The sequence below is a fragment of the Scomber scombrus genome, chromosome 11 (assembly GCF_963691925.1).
Source record: "Scomber scombrus chromosome 11, fScoSco1.1, whole genome shotgun sequence".
NCBI classification, from domain to species: domain Eukaryota; kingdom Metazoa; phylum Chordata; class Actinopteri; order Scombriformes; family Scombridae; genus Scomber; species Scomber scombrus.
The window spans coordinates 21,552,094-21,570,188 of NC_084980.1; the positions used below are offsets into that span (position 1 = coordinate 21,552,094).

The 18,095-nt window shown below is 38.6% G+C and overlaps 1 protein-coding gene across 1 annotated transcript in view; it reads left to right on the top strand.

Moving 5' to 3' along the window:
- Positions 1-11,648: 11,648 nt before the first annotated feature.
- LOC133990449 (insulin receptor-like) overlaps positions 11,649-18,095 on the top strand; it is a 59,478-nt gene continuing 53,031 nt past the window's right edge. The window contains exon 1 of the mRNA XM_062428772.1: positions 11,649-12,960. Coding sequence (XP_062284756.1) covers positions 12,858-12,960 — 103 coding nt within the window. The 5' untranslated portion in view covers positions 11,649-12,857. The remainder of the gene's footprint in view (positions 12,961-18,095) is intronic.

Consider the following 18,095-nt stretch of genomic DNA (forward strand, 5'->3'; position numbering starts at 1 on the left):
CTGTCATAGCGTTTTTATTATTACAGAGGGGGTGTAACCCGACAGGAGGCCGTTGGTGTTGATTAAGTCTCTGAATATCATTCTGTTTTCTTTTTTATATATATCATTTATTGGACCAACACACACACACACAGGTGAACCCATGAATTCAGACCCTACATAAACTGGTAAGATTCTTCACCAGCCCCCATGTGCACTCGTACAGCTTCCAAGCAAACGACTGTAAATGTACAATCACCTGTACGTACAGAAAATGTATATATTTATTGCTCAAGGGAGACGGCCACCTCTTTGGTCTATTTGGTTGTATGGTGCGATTCTATATTTCTCAAGACTTACCTGCTAGCCACTCCTGTTTTTAGTACGATGTGGTTTGTGGCCTGAACCCCCTCTTTGTGTGCCTAAAATTAGCCAAGAAATGAGTATGGCAACATAAGTAAATGGTGGTTATTATGTAAATATGGGAAACTAATGACAAACTATTTATTAAAGGTTTATTGTACAATGCAATGTTTGAGTTTGCCTTCTGTTCATGACTTTTTTTCCCCCTAGTTTTTACCAAAGCTAATTAAGAGAGTGTAATTATAAGTGTTTAACCCGGGGTAACTTAAATCGAGTGGCTGCTAAATGAATTATAAACATCTAGTAGCTGTTAGCTTTTACACACTGTTCATAATACCGGACTAACTTAGTTAGCTGTTTTCTTAGTAATCCTGCCCTTCAGAGTTCAAAGGCAGCTCTTGTGATTTCCTCCACCCTACATACTGTATAAACCTAACTGTTATTAATGCAGACCTAAGCTCATTTTCTTTTTTTTTATTCTGAGCCCTTCTTTATTAAAGCCATATGGAGGCAGTAGTAAAGAAAAAAATCCTTTACAAGGCCTTCGCCCTGGCTTACAATGATGACCACAGATATGCATCATAAGCCTTTACTTTTGTATCAGGATGAAAATATTAATCAAGTTGAGAGGTTTATCTTAACGGTATTAAACTTTATTTATTTGGAGATTATCAAAACCAGATATTATAAAGGTTAGAATGCACATGCAATCATGTACATATGTGCAGTGAAAAAATTAAGCTATGATAATTGACGAAAAGTCTATATTTCTGAAGTGATCTACAGATGACACCGATTATACAAGTCTGAGTTTGTTGGGCAGGTTGTTCCAGACTTGAGGTGAACGAACAATGAAAACTCTTGCACCTGGACGTGGGAACAGCGGACCGGTTCCTGCCTGAAGACCTCAGACTGTGTGCAGCTTGGTGAGGACACGCAATTCAGAGATTTAATCTGGAGAGGGACCCTGAACTGATTAAAAGGTAATGGGGAAAATCTTCTGTGGTGGCCTGTGTGAAGAACATAAAAGGGGAGTAATGTCTTTTCTTTTTTTTATCAGTCTGGCTGATTTTATCTGTGTGGGTTTGTATCTACAGGATGAGACTGACAAAAACACACATCACTCACAGCAGCAGTTGTGTACTTTAAATATCCAGCAGTGTGAATTTCTGCACAGAAATGAAACAAATGGAAAATAATCAAAGCACAGCTGAATATGCAGAAGTGCAACATGGGAACAATCAGAAAACTCAATGAGCACACCATCTCACTTACTGCTGTAAAATGTCTCTCACACTCAATGTTTTCAAGTTGCACAGAAAAGCACAAATGTTCAGATACAAGACAAACATTTACATTTACATTTACATTTACAAATTAAATAAAACAACTTTCGCTGCACAGAAGACATTACAGTCATCCAAGCATGAGGAAATGAAAGCATGTATGAAGCATTCAGTGTCATTAAAGCTTGGAAACATGGATTCTGGTAATAACCCTGACCCTTTTTGATCGATGGCTTAACTGTTCTCTTTGAAATGTTGCTTTAGAAACTGTTGATTCATTTATGTTTTACTTTAAGTAACTTTACTACAATTTAAAACACTTTCATGTTTTCACATCAGTTTTTCTTCATCCAGTTTCCAGCTGCCTTCACATTTTTCCAACATGTGTGACTGATAAGTGAGTTGGTCTATTATTAGAGAATAATTAAATATATGACATGAGAGAGTATGAAGCAAGCATATTGCATCAACTGGGCCATTAAACTCCACTTCCTGATGAATTTGGGCTTTTGGAGCCTCAGTGCACGTGTGATTTACTCCCTGTCGTAAAGATCCCCTACTTTTTGAATGTTGTAGAGGATCAGACTTATAAAACATTAATAAAACATGCATTTTATTACTTTGTTTGCTGTTTATGCTTTTGCTTGAATTTACCCTGCAACCACGTGTGAATCATTGATGCCAGATGTCTGTTTCCAGACAGAAATCAACAGCACAGTATGAATGATGAGTGAATGAATGATGAGTATGGATTGTGGACTAAATGTATCAACTTGACAGTGTTAACATTGGGATTCATTTTTATATTTTTATATCATGGGCAGAAGGCGAGATTTCCAAGCACATAACATCTCGCTCGTCACACTTTTCACATGTGCTTACATGTTCCTACATGAGGTTTAATGGAGCGTTAACATCACTTTCGCTCGTACATTTGGAAAATGAGTCTGCCTGAACAAACACTTGTCAGCTACTGTCTATATAATGGGACATTTCCCACTACATGCGAACAACAATCTTTGCATGTCTGGGCTGTCTGCCGAACTGTTGTTCCCTGCTGCTGGAATATGATGATGTAGGCAAAGTGTCCAAGTGGAGCAGCAGGTGTTATGTGGTCTTAACCTAGGATAGAAGAGATAATAATAAGACTCTTAACCATAATCCATGCCCATTGTTTCCTGACAAACCCTCTAACAGCGCTGGGCACTGAGGTGGATTTAGTTACGATGGACTCATCAGCACAATGGGGTCTCTTATCGAGCATCGATAATCACTGACTACTGTGCATATGCTGGCATGTGGGCTTCGGTAATCCAACAGATAGAGGAAAAAAACCGACGACCGACATGCCGCCGTTTTATACACATCGTGTTTTTCAATTTGCTCCACACATTTGAGACTTGCAGACACATGTTTGACAGATAGCTTTTTTCCATGTGAAACGCTCACAACCTCTTGAAAGAGAAGAAGAAGGTGGATGCTTTCACTTGCAGCCTCCTGTGCTTGTAGCTACACAACACATCAACAAACGGCAGGTTCCAGCTTTCAGGGAATTAGGGCCGTGCAGCCTTGTCAGGATTAACAGCTCTCTGGCAGGGAAAGGATCGGGCATGTTTTAACAAGAGCAACTTTACTGAGCGCTTTAGATGAGGTAGCTTCTCAGATCACTTCCAAGGCACAAGTGTGAGTGCAAGAGCCCCTCTAGTGTTTCCCTGTAGTTTATTCATGCTTGTGTCGGGGGATGAAAAGAGGCCATGTGACTATTTGGGGAGCTGCTGGAATGTATTGTGATGCAGAGTCGCTGTCATAGCACATTTACTTTCCAGGCTTCAATTAGGTGCATGAGAGTGGAAGAGTGCTTACATGTTTGAAAACTGGCCTCCTGGACTTGGCTAGAGGCCATACGCAGGCCACAGCAGCGTTACTATAAATGTGAGTGCCCATTAACCTCAAAGAAGCAGTGCATCCATCAAGCCCTGCCTCAAAACCTGAAGTATTGTCTTTACAAACACTGGAAATGGCAGCAGGAAGAAATCTTTCTTTAGAGACGTACACCTCGAGTCCCACAGACGCACTGGGAAGGGGAAGTGGGCCCAGTGGTGGATGTCCCAGTCGGCCCTGTGACACGGCAGCATCTTTTCCTGCGGTGGAGAAACGTAGCGTACTGGCGTCTAGGAAGAGCCCTGGGATGAATCATGTGTGAACCTCATTGTTCTTCCAGTCAAACAGGTCTGTGTGAACTTGGGTTTGTCACTAACCCCTGCCACATTGCCTGTGTTCCCATGTTATATATGTGCTCCTCATATGACTTCCTGGCACATGTGGTTGACGATTAACCCACGGATAGGTGTGGGCCTCTCGGTACTGAATGTCACACACACAAGACCTCTCAGGACACAACACAAGACTTTTTTTCCACTGAGGTCACACTTTGGGAAACATTACTCATTTAAAACTCCTTGTATTTACGCCTCTGATATCTCTTTTACTTCTTTCAGATACAGCCGACTGACAAAAATAACAACATAATAAGTGAATCTCGTAAGAGTGAGTCAGGCCTTTGCAACAGCCTTATCACTCTGAACCCTGACCCTCTTGTTTTTGCTGTCATATTCAAACAGGGTGCTACCTACATACCTATTTACGCTGGAATAAGCTAAAGGTTACACTGTGACGTGTGATCATGATTAATACTGCTGCACGAAGCAGAAGCCTGGAGAATGGCAGAAATTGTAGCTTCAGGCTTTTATGTGAGAGCACTTAAATATCTCCCTGCAGTGAGCTGATCATTTTAAGCACATTTATGTCATTACTCGGAGAGACACACCATAACTAACACACCAGTGCTGTGCCTGTGAGTGACAGTACAGTTTTAATCACAAATCACATCTTTATTTTACTTCCAGCCACTTTATACAGGTAATAACTTCTGTCAAAAGTTATACTGAACAGTTTTGAATTCTCTATGTGCCTCAACATAAGCTGATATCCTCAGGCAGAGCACCTGTAGTTGTACCCTGGTCAAATTTTTTAAAAGGATAAGCTGGTGCTGTTTTTGTCACTGTCAACCAATCCTATTAAAAGATACAAACCAATGTGTTATTCAGTCTCTCAATCCTTCCCTGTTTACGGCACTCAATTACAAGCCCATTAAAGATGTAAATCTTCAAAAACTTGTCACGAATGAATAATTTTCATAAAAGTAATGTAACATATGAATACAGTAATATCTAAATGTAGCAGTTTATTCTTTCTATTTATATAAAAGTGTACACATTTTTTATTACACCTCTGTTGTCAGTCTTGATTGTTTTACTTCGTTGTTGTCGTGTAAACCACTTAGGAAAGAGCTTCGAACTGTAATCCTTTTTGATGTCAGTGCCAAATTCTAAGTCCCTTTTCAGGACATGCATGTCTGCTTATTGTTTGTCTTCCTGGTCTGATTTCCTGATAACATTGCTTGTAAAAGAAGTGTTTTTGACAGCCAACATATAAATATTGGATGCCTAAGCTTCCGTGAAGGCACCACAAAGGAAGAGCATTACAACATAACGACAGCTTTGAAAGGAAATCAAATGTCTGGGAATTGTAAACTGTGCTGGTCTGAACAAGTTTCCAGTCTCACCAGTACTGCTTTGGGAACAGTGTTGGTGTAATAAGGTATGCATTAGTGTTTGATTTGTTGATGGGTTGAAAAATGGATGACCATACAGCTCATTAACTGCAAATCATGTATATTTTAAAGATTTTCTGACCATTTTTTGATGCAAAATGCATGTAAATGCTTCTGATTTACCTGAATTTGCTGTACAGTGTGATATAGCATATTGTTCAAACTTCTTCAAGCCAAGTTGTATCCATCACACTGAATATCAAGTCTATATCAATTTTTTTTGGTCAATGTTACATGATTGCTGTGCAGTAATTAGATTTTGATGAAGAAATTTGCAGGAAAAACTCACAGCATGTTGCAAAATGGTCAGCTGTAGTTAGGTGTGCATTGTAAAAAAACAAAACAGGTTAAAACATACAAATTACTGGTATGTTTGAAAGGAATTAACATTTATCCTAAAATCAGATATCTAATAAACTCTCCTTGTAGCTGGAGTTGATTCCAAAAACCATATTGATGGATGCTGTCCGATCTGGCTGGTTGATTTCAGCAGCCACCTTGACCCCGATGCCATGCCTTTCACCTTAACCACAGACACTATGGCCATGTTGCAAACGTTTCAGTGGGTCTGCTCCACCTTCAAGTGTTCCAACAGTCTGCCGTGACCCCAGCAGAGGTCAGGATTAGGAGGTCGACAGGATTAGGAGTCACATTTCAAAAACAACCCCTTTTTTAGTCCTTGGCAACAGCCTACACTGTCAGCAATCAGATCATGTGTGCATGAGTCATTTGTTTTTTGTTGATCTTAGCCTCAATAACACATCAATAGTTCTCAGCCATAATGACCCTAATCTGATCACAATAGCTCGGAGAGAACATACCTTACGTAGCGGGGTGCGTAACTGTTTTGGCTGTACTGGTACTGCACTAAATTGCAATAAAAATGACTTCATCCTGTAAAAGTACGTTAGAAGTAAAAGAAGTAAGGTGCCATAATGTCCAAACAGTCAGATGAGGATTTACAACACAAAACACAAACATTTTGGATGTCTAAGGAAACATCATCTTGTACAGGATATGCATTATAAGCACAAAGTACTAAAGAAAGAGAATAAGACAAACATCTCACTGATGATTTTCATGACAAAAATAAGACTATTTGTGTAAATCTGTGGGCAGCTCAAGAATGGGATGTGGGACATAGCTTTATGCAGACACTCACTTGGCGTTAATCTCATTACAGCACCTCACACCTACAGACTGCACACTCCATATGGGATTACGTTTTAAGATATAAATTTCACAGCGGTGCAATTTAGCTCTGCTTCCTCTATAATGCAAGATGTTCCTGCACTGCGCGACACCCCAATCGGCTCAGTAGATAATAACCATTGTGCCGTTGTTAACCTTTCTCTCTCTTGCTGCCCTTTAAGTGGCGCTTGTTGAAAGGCGTTGGCGAGCATCACCTCTTGACCCTGTTGCTTCAGGTCTTCCTTCCACTGTTTCAGACGTGTTGTTTTGAACACGTGAGAGCCTCTCTGAGTTTTCCTCTCTTTAGCCGTTGTGGTAAATAACTCTAATTGCCAGATGCTGATATTGCTAATGAGCTCCTCTCCTGTTTCTTGTTACTCTCAGTGGTCACTTCCCTCTGAATCAATGCGTGCGTCAACAGCAGATAGCGGCTGCTGGTCATTCACGCTAGATGTTTTTTCACAGATAAATCTCAGGCGGAGATTATTCCACACATAATGGATGATTAAGAGTATCGGGAAACGCAAACGCAACAGAAATCCCATAAGAGCAGCTTTTTACTATTCCAGTAAAACTATATTATTTTTTTAGTACAATAAACAGGACATGATCATCTTGGACAAAACACGCTTTGATGGAGGATGTAAACAGGTAGTAAATTAGCAGTGGTGATGGAGATGGCTTTGTTGCACAAACATAGCAGGAAGAACCGTCTCAGATATTTTCAGCCCCAGAGAGCTCAGTTGTGAGCACAGTGTGAATTGTGTAATCCTCGTGTTTTTTCCCCATTTGCCTGTCTGAGTGCACTGCAGGATCAAAAGGACAATCAAGTTCTGTTTTTAGAGAATAGTGGGATTGCACAAGGATTTCCTCCCTCATCTGATTCCTGTAGCTTCTCAGAATAACAGATGATCTTCACTTTCAAACGTCTAGAGAGCAGTGTAACTGGATACAGTCACTTTTTAGTATTTGCTTGGATTTGGATTAGATCAGTGAAAAGAAATCTTCCTTAGTAGCAGGTGATGTTGAACTGAATTGGATGGAAGCATGATTCAAATTAGCCAAATTGGCAAATGTACAAAAGAACAACATACCCAAAAAAGTTAGATATTTGTTCCAATTTCACCTCCAATTACAAACTCTTCACCAGATATATGTGTGTGTGCATGCAAGACACAACTTGAGCATGCAAGCTGTATGGAAGAAATTTAACAGAAAGTTCATATGTATATCATGATTGTTTTGACCTTTTTTTTTTTTTTAAAAACATCATTTAAAAACTCTTTTAAGTTTCAAACATTAAATTGTGCAGACACTTCACAATGCTCAAATGCTTATTATTAGACATACAGACCTCACGTGCAGCAGACTTGTTTACTTGTGGAACATTTGGTTGACTTGCAACATAACAAGTATCACTTTATAAATACATTAAAGGCTGATAGAAAACCTGGTCCATGTCCTGTATCCAGCCTTCTTTCTTTATTTTGTAAATGTGTCATTTCAGTATATTTGATTATTATCTTATATTTGCACATATTGTAATACTTTCTGACGGATGATTAAGAGTAAGTTAAAACACAAGTAGCTGATTCAGAAATGAAACCATAAATTGACTTAAAAATACTCACGTTAACCTAATTCACAAACACATTTACAGTATATTTGATTATTATCTTATATTTGCACATATTGTAATACTTTCTGACGGATGATTAAGAGTAAGTTAAAACACAAGTAGCTGATTCAGAAATGAAACCATAAATTGACTTAAAAATACTCACGTTAACCTAATTCACAAACACATTTACTTTGACAGTGTGAAGAAGGAAGGTGGCAACTTTACCACTGACGCCCACCACCCAAACAGCCACGTCTTCACCAAATCTCCATCTCACATATGTTTAAAAACAAGAAGCACGACCACGCCTACAGTCACACTATGGACAGTTATCCATTTACTTGTTTTAACACTAAAACACTGCATACTTGCACTGTACTTAGACAACATCACATAATTGTAGATGGAGTATATCTACATTATACTATACACATTATAAGACTGTTTTAATTCACCACTACTTACATCTTTTCACTGTATCACAGGTTGGTCTACAGATGGAAACGAGTAGATGACAACTGAACTATCAATTAAGATTTAAGATAGGTGTTAAGATTTTATTTATCAATATATTGTTTCCAAGGCAAGAATAAACTGTCATGGTCAAATCATCATTATCATGATTAAGATTTTTACTCTGCTATACACAAGGCGTTTCCCAGTCTGTGTTCTTGTCTGTTCTTGTGAGGCGTCGTCTGTCGCAGCCCAAGAACTGTTCCAATTCAAATTCCACATCCAGTCAAGTACAGTCCAAATGCCCTGATGTATACTTGCTTTACCCACTTTATCGAGGATGCATCGTGAGCTGACTTGAGTGTTAAAGGTCCAGTGTGTAAGATTTAGTGGTGCTTTAGGGCCACCAACTGAATACCCATCCCCTCTCCCTCCCCTCCCAAGCGTGTAGGAGAACCTAAGGTGGCCGCAAAACTCACGAAAAAAGCGAAAGACCCTCTCTAGAGCCAGTGTAGGGTTTGTCTGCTCTGGGCTACTGTAGAAACATGGTGGTGCAACATGGCGGCCTCTGTGGAAGAGGACCCACTCCCTATGTAGATATGAAGGACTCATTCTCAGGTGACGATAACACAACAATTCTTATTTTCATGGGATTATACACTAATTAAAACATATTTATGAATATTATATTCAATTTCTGCCAAGTCTGTTCTACTAGATGCCACTTCATTCTACACACTGCACCTTTAATGTGTCACTTTATTAGTATTATCAGTATAGCAAATAAAGTATGGAAATTTGCTTCAACGTTTTCGGAGATGTTTCGGAGCTGCTGGCTGGGTGAGACCGGCCCGTCATGTCAGCCGCTGGCAGCCCGACTCCTGAGATGATTGGCCGTATCATCCCGGGGAGAACATGATCTGATTTACTGATGTGTGCAGCTCCTTGCTGATTTACCGCTGGCTCTAATGTCTCTGCAGCATTTTGATATATGATATAATTCCTTTTGAAAGATAAATGATGGTCTCACAGATGAAATATAACAATTGTAGCTGCCGCATCAGTTTGTCTGAATGTAAAGTGAAGCTTTACTGGACAGAACTACAGCGTTGCCTCTGGGGCTCTATATGTACAGATGTCACCACATTTACGTAAATGTAACTGTATTAAAATGAACAGATCAAGTTTCGTTTTATTTAATTAAGCTATAACAGGTTAGATTTTGATTCTAGCTACATTACAGACTGAATTACACAACTTACTGCAGCTCTCTGTCAATGAGATCATTTATGAGAATAACAGTGTTAGTGAAGCTTTCAGCGGAGATTATTTTGTCACAGTTCAGTCATGTAGTTGTGTTGAAGCTGAGCTGCTTCTGTCAACAAGTACACTAATGTTTCAATTTCAGATTGATTGTACTGCATCTTCCCGCCCTCGGAAGTTTGTACTCCTGATTCCAACTTGCCAAGTCCGAACTAGTAAGTACACAAGTCTAAACTTGGCACACTTGGTATGGGGCACTTGATTCTGTCTGATGGGGTGGGGGTGGGGAACAAGCCCAGGCTGTTATCCAATTCGAGTAGTAGGCCATGAATAACAGTATTATTATGCTAATGATCCCCAGACAGCCTGTTTCAATTCAATCAATTTTAACTGAAACTGGACCAAAAGACCCAGATTTCGTTAGACCAGCGTTTTGGGAAAATATCCTTTTTAAGTTTAAGATGACAAAATACTATTAACAGTTGTATTATTATTATTATTATTATTATTATTATTGGTAGTAGTAGTAGTAGTAGTATTACTAGCTACTAATTATTATTAATGTAATAATAATAATAATAATAATAATAGTAAGAGCAATATACTAGTGTTTTTAGAAATAATAATAGTATTTCTTTAAAAAGCATGTAGAGGTGCAACGAATAGTCGATTATTCAATTAGTTGCCAACTATCAGTGTAATTCTCAACTATTTTGATGGTTGATAATTGTTTAAAATAATTTTTAAGGAAGAATCATCTAAAATATTCTGTGATTTTGTTTCTGGTCTCTTTAGTCCTCTATGAGATAATGTTTAATATATTTAGACTGGAGTGTTGGATAGAACAAAACTTTATTAAATTTTAAGATGCCACCTCTGGCTTTTTTTTTTTTTAAACAATTTTTTTAAACCAAACAACTAAACTGTTAATTGAGAAATTAATCAACAGATTAAAGGATTGGTTCACAATCTTTCATGTCTACCCCACAACAGTCCAAATGAACACTGAAAGAGTTTTCATCGCTGTAATCATTCCTCCTGTTCATACTGGCTAATAAAAGATCCTCTTTAAATGCACTTTCAATGGTAGTGATGGGGGCCAAAATCTACAGTGTGTCCACGCAGTCATTTTGTGCAAAAATGCATTTAAAGGTTTATCTGAAGCTTATTTTAGGCTTCAGAAGTCTGAAATAGTCATATTAAGTGGATTTTTGCCACATTTACAGTCTTTTTAGCATCAATTTCCCTCTTTGTGTTTCCCTGCTGTGCTGTGGGGGAAGTATAGTAACACAAAGAGAAACCTTGGCCCTAAAAAGACTGTAACTTCGAAAGATATCTACTTGATTTGACACATTTGGGCTGCTGGAGCTTTATATGAGCTTCATAAACTTTTAAATACATTTTTGCACAAACGGCCTCGTCGATCGGCCTCCCCTTATCACTTTCATTGCTAATGCATTATGAATAAATCTTCAAATCGCCAGTATGAACAGCAGGAATGATAATGGAAAGAAAAACCTATTATATGTTCATTTGAGCACGAGTGATTGTTTTAAGACGGTCTTGAACAATTGTGAACCTATCCTTTAACCTATAATTAAACTAATTGTTTTAGAGCCCCACATAGCAAGAAATCAATAACAGTATGGGGAAATTAAATTACAAATACACTTCACACTGTAAGCTACTGGTGGAAGTAACTTGATTACTTTTTTGCCGCCTGACAGTAGGATCAGTTTGTTTCTGTAATCCAATAAGCTCCAGTCCGTATTTCCCCTCAAGCCCATCTGGCTCACTGGCAGGGTTTGTTTACTGGCGGAGAGGCTGGGAAGAAGGGGGATCCTACAGGACCTGGGAGACTGTACAATCTACCTCTGTCTGTGGAAAGAAGAAGAAAAAGAAGAAGAAAGGAGAATATACTCAAACTTTATCCCACCTACTTTTTTTTTTTCCTTCTCTCATCCAGATAAATGGCTGTGTTGTGATATCAGACAGCTGTGTGTGGAGCATGAGCACAACCTGGATTTTTTTTTATGTGTGTTTGTGTTTTTTTTGTAATGTTAAATAATTCCTGAACAGCAACACACAGACACGCACACAGCAAAAACAACAACCAAACAAACAGGAGAGAGCTGCTTTCTGCTGCTGCTGAGCCACGACGGACTGTGTCTGTCACTGAAATCTCTGCAGGGACTGTGGAGGAGCCAGGAGAGAAAGAAAAACAGCGTTATTTCACAAGCAAACGACACTAATGTTTTCTGCTCGCTAGAGGACTGTACAGAGGGGGGGGGGTTTCTTTTCTTCTGTCTCTTTTTTAAACGAAAAGACACGCTAACGTTACGCCACGCATGCCACAACCATCGAGTCAGCAGCAGCAAACGCCTCCAAAAAAAGAAAAAAACCCTCTGAATTAAGTCAAAGGTCGCGTCCACATAACATTTTAACGCATGCAACTTTTTCAGTCCAAAACGAGGGTGTTTTTTTTTTGCAGCTGCGTGCCCAAGCGTGAGATTTGCTCGACTTTAAATTTAACGGAGAGATTTTGAAGTGTGAGCAGCAGAAAACTTCACTTGTGGCCTGGACTGAAGCTACACAGCTAACTAGCCTCTCTGTGCTAGCTCCTGCTCGGCCAGCTAAAGTGTTTCATTTTTTGTTTGTGTTTTGTTTTATTTCTCCGTTTTTTAAAAAATTTATCGACAAGGACAAACTGAACTGGACCAGCTTGACTTGACAAAGACACGCACACACAGAATAAGGAAGCACTCATGCACAGTGCTGGGGTTTGTTAGCTTTGTTTCCATGAGGTGGCTAACTTTAGCAGCAGGGTTAGCTTGTGTTTGACTGAACACGTTGGACTCCTTCCTCCGCCCATCTTCCGGGATGTCGTTTATTTATTTGTGTTTACCTGTTGGCCCATGCCGCAAAATAAAAACAATTTCCTGAAGGCATTTCTCCTCCAGTCTGAGCTCTCCTCCTCCTCCTCCAAGCCCAAAGGATTATTCAGTATTTGAGCAGGAGTAGTTGCTGCATGGTGACTTATTGTCCAGACTCAGTTATGTGTCTCCGGACTGTGGGTTTTGTTTTGGCCGCTGTCTGCTTAATGATGAGCTGTCATCGAGCCAGTGCAGAGAGTAAGTAACATTATTTATTTATACCTTGTTTTTTAAAATGTATCTGTGTTAATGTAGTGCTTTTGTGTGTGTGTGTGTGTGTGTGTGTGTGTTGTGTAAAATTGGGGGCTGGTTGGTTGCACAGTTCACCTGCAAGTGTGTACACAGAAATTATGCAACATACTAAAGGCTCACATTTAATTTAACAAAAAAAGGTTAAAAAAACTCCTTTTCTTTTGCAGATGAGGGGATTAATAAATTAACTGAATTATTCCTCATTTTAAGTTAATTCACGTGGATTCCCTTTATATATATTTAAGACCTAAATAAATGTGATTATAATTATAATGGGACACTTAAGGAAATAGTTGAGCTTTAAAGTCATTATTTTATACATATCAATCATACTGAATAGCCCAGTGTTTATTAACTCAGAAAAGTGCATTTAAATTAACTACAGAGGAGCTTTAAAGTATTATTCTACAGCAAATTAATTTATCTCTCATGCAGCAGTCTGTCACCAATTTTTATCAATATTTTTTCAATGAATTTCACGATATACAATTCAAAACAATGTAATGACAGATGGATTGAACACAAGTTTAAGTTCTTGCCAGTCAGTTATGAAGCATAAGCAGCAGATGAAACACATGAAAAGTTGATTTAGACAAATACGTTTGGAAATGTTTCATCAAAACTTGTATTGCTAGTAGGGCTGTGGTGATGATTTTCATTATTGATTATTTTTTTCAAGTAATTGATCAGTTTGCTCCATAAAAATGTCAGATCAGTCCATCACTGTTTCCCAAAGCCCAAGATGACATCTTCAATTTTCTTCTTTTGTCCACAACACAAAGATATTCAGTTTACTGTCATAGAAAAACTATAGAAACCAGAAAATATTCACATTTGAGATGGCATTTTTGTCTTTGAAAAAGACTATTTATCCATTATCAAAATAGTTGGTAGTTGTTGGCAACTAATCAATTAATCGACTACTTCTTGCAGCTTTAATATACATATTATAAAGTGTATACAAAACATTGTAACAATTATATTAAACAGACACAATACAAAGTGTTTTATAATCTGCTGAGAAACGCCATGAGTATACTACTTAAAAGTACCTCCTGCAATATTGTCATACAGATTTCTTTTTGTTTTGTTAGTGATTGTGATTTGATAAAGGCACGTAGGCAGCAACAGTGATGTTGTAGACAGTCACTTCATTGAAGGGACAAAGGTTAACACTTATCGGCTATTTGAGTCTGCACGAACTGTAAACAAAATGTTTTGTCCCAAATAAGTAGTCTGAGAATTTTTTAGGAGAATTAATTGGCTGTTTATTGTAGGATGGAAAGCATTGGTTTGTTGCTGTGACCAGTGTAGGAATTTAACAATAACCCCTCTTTACAACTCCTGACAGCTCCTTTATATTCACCAGCCAACAAGCTTGGCTGATAAGAATGAATGAACACATTTGCAATCACTCTGAGGCATTTTCCTCACAATGACTGCACACACTCACTGTTTCACTCTGCTGGAATCTGTTGCTTTAAGTAAATATTACTTATACTTGTGTGGAAATGTATATCAAACCTGTGGGACTACTTGCTTGTTTAAACTGAAGTACTTGAGTATGTCTTGTCAAAGAGCGGTGTGGTAAACATAACATTACACACAGTTCAGTCAGTGTGCTGTGAAGAGCTGCAACGATTGCTCGATTAATTGATTAGCTGCCAACTATCTTGATGATTGCTTAGAGTAAGAGCTTCTTACGTGTGAATATTTTCTGGCCTATTTAATCTTTTATGATGTTACACTGAATATCTTTGGGTTGTTGGTCATTGTGAGACGTCACAATCTTGGGCTTTGGGAAAAAGTGATGAACATTTTCTGACATTTTATGGACCAAACAACACTTTGATTAATCAACTAATACACAGATTAATTGATAATGGAAATGATCGTTAGTTGCAGCCTTAGTACACCAGGAAATAGCCGATCTAAGCTGATGATTCAGTGTATTTTACTGATGATTGATAAGTGTGATGAAACATTTACAGACATACTGGCCTAAAAACATCTCTTCATGTTGTTCAGGCTTTATAACCAATTGGGAAGAACTTAAGCTTTTCCATCTTTCATTACTCTGTTTTAAATTGTATACTGTGCAACGTATTGAAAAGATATTGGTAAAAATTGCTGTCAGGCAGCTGCATGAAAGATACATTTATTTTATGTAGAATAATGCTTAAAATCTCTACTTTAGGGAAGTTGAAATGTATTTTGGTGTGTTAATTAACCTTATTTAGTGTGATTGACATTATAAAAAATTATGTTTTTTTATGATTTAAAGCTTTCTTTAAAATGTTTGCCTACAACGAGAGTACATGTCCAGATACCTGATTAGTTTTGGTGCACAATTACAGTAAATCACAGGCTTTGGGAGATGCTTTTATCAAGATTATCACTCAGTAAATACTGTTAAGTTACTTTAAATGTGGTAATCCATTCATTTTTTTTCTTGTATGCTCAAGGTTTGTTTTGTTTTACAGTAATTTTGACAGTAGCACATATTCACAGTAAACAGTGTTTGTTTCAAAGGTGGATGATCAGGAGCTCCTCCTCCTCTGAATAGTGTAAGATATAAGGAGTTTGTCCGCTGTATGTACACACAGTATGTCGCCTCAGGTAGCTTTGAAACTCCTTTGTTTAGTGGTGGGGGGTAGAGCTCGCAGGAGGAAGGACATCACACAAAAAGTATGCGCGCATGGTCATGTAGCCGGTTCGTGTTTTGTTCATAAACAACAGAAGTTCCAGAATCTCACCGTCTCTCCAGTTAAACTTTGTCATTAGCGTTTTTGAGTAAAGTCCCGTCATCTCCACCCTCGAATGTTTGCAGTTTTGAGCCAGTCGCATGATAAAAACGTCATCAACACGCCAACTCGCTCGCTGTGAATTCTCCATACAATGACCTGCAGTATTCACACATGGGCTCAATCGGACATTACACTGACTTTGTACTACACAAGCTGGCGGGGAAAAGTTCGTTTTAATGTTTGGCCTGACTGATTTGGACATTTGCATTCTCACATGCAGCTCCTCCGGATAATGTCCGGGATATTCAAGGGCTGCAGTGCATGTGTTTAAAAAAAAAAGGGGGGGGGGGGGGCTTATGTGTCGGGAGCTCAATTTAAGAGGCCCTCCAAAGAAAAGAAAAGCACAAGCTCTCTCACCTTTCATCAGATTTTTTGCGAGGGGCCAAGGGAGCGATGACATCAAACCAGTTTGAACTAGACTTTTAAGACATAAATCAAAAGCAAGTTGTGTAATTGCACTGCAGCACCACCACCCCTCACCCCTCACCCACCTCCCCGTCCCCTCCTGCTCCTCAGACTTGAGCGTGAACCACAGAGGGGAAGAGTGGAACCTGGGCCTCACACTGGTGGATTTCATAAGCTGGACTAACCAGTGTCGAAGTCAGGAAATCTTCTGAGCTACTTGTTGGTCGCTGTCCAGCTCAGCTTGATGGAAAGATTCACTTAATAATGGGAGCTTATATTTAACAGTGGCAGTGTGAATTGATATAATTTATTTAGCATCTGATTACAGCTCAAAGTTTGGAGCCAAATTGGTCCATGTTTTGTTATATATGTCACACTTCCAGATAGTCCCAGTTTATGTCTCTCATGTATTACATATTGCATAAGAGTCAAAGAGCTGAGTATCGTTCTTTTTGGCTCAAAAAACCCACAGTGATCTTTGAAAAATCAGCGGGTCGTTTAACAACACCTACCGCTGCTCTGAATGTATTTCCAGAATCTTCAAGTTTCACATTTTTCCCTCTTTTTCCTTATTCGAATTGAGGGTCGAGCACAAAGAATGCTGTGCAGATTGCAAAGCAGCACATTTTTTTTAGTTGTATGAATAAAAGTGGACTTGACTCATTTGCTCAATGAAAAAGATTTTTAACAGATTACGCGAGTTGTGCCATTGTTTACTAATAAAAAGTGTTTGCCTCAAATGACAATGTCCATACTCAATTTGTACAATGTGAAACGAATTTAAAAAGCTTTGCTATTAGTTAGTTATAGTTTGTTATATTGATGTCACATTGTATTGTAGTGTCTGTTATTTCACAAGCAAATTTTATATGTATTGTATATGTTTTTTTTGTCTTTCTCTTTGCAGCTACCTTGATAGGAAATATACTCAGGAAACTGATTAAAAGTCATTCTTGTGTTTGTGTAGCTTCATTCAGATTGTTTTTTATGATTCTGGAAATAACATCAGAAGAGCCGTTATTGTTGTTTTTATCAAGCTTCTCACGAGCCTGTTATTTGTTTGAAAAACGGATGCGCAGCTCTGTCGCTGGTTTGTTTTTGTTTGTTCTTATTTTTATTTGTATGTCATCCAAACATTTGGCCCGTCCCACTTGGGGTTACACGACAACACTATTTTACTAAACATACATCTTCCGGCACATACAGAGCATGTGGAACAAGGAAGAGAAAAGAAACACAAACAAGATAAAAAACTAAACTAAACAAAAAAAACCCAAATGAACTGTTCACATAAAGAACGGTTACATATCTACTGATTATCTCGATAAAGACCCCCCCCCCCCCCCATTTTCTGCCTCTCAGGCTTTCTCCACATAACTGACTTGTTTAAATGTTTCACATGTGAACATCCAACTCAGTCTTTGTGCATCATCCATATTTAATAAAATCAATATCTTAGTAACACATGACAGGTACAAACTGTGATTGCATGTGGAGCTCTCAGGTTGGTCGGTGTGTCAACAGAAACAACAATAGGACATTTCATTTGTCGCACAGTTTTCATTCATAGTGAAACTCAGACTCTATAAAGAGTGTCAAACAGCAGGGGCTCGCCATGAAACCACCAACCAGCTTTTGTGGAGTATCACTCTGGTCAGAGCAGGTCTCTTAGGTGGGCAGCGGGCCAGAAACCCAGCACCCTTGATTTACGGCCCCCGATGGGAGAGCAATTGTAGGTGATGAAACTGGCATCCTTCCACCTCTCCAAAAACACTCAGACAAAAACACTACATGCAAACTGCCTCTGGTGTCTCAAGTACCAAAGTCATGAGTGTGTGAGACATGGACACAAAAGAACGACTATTGTCT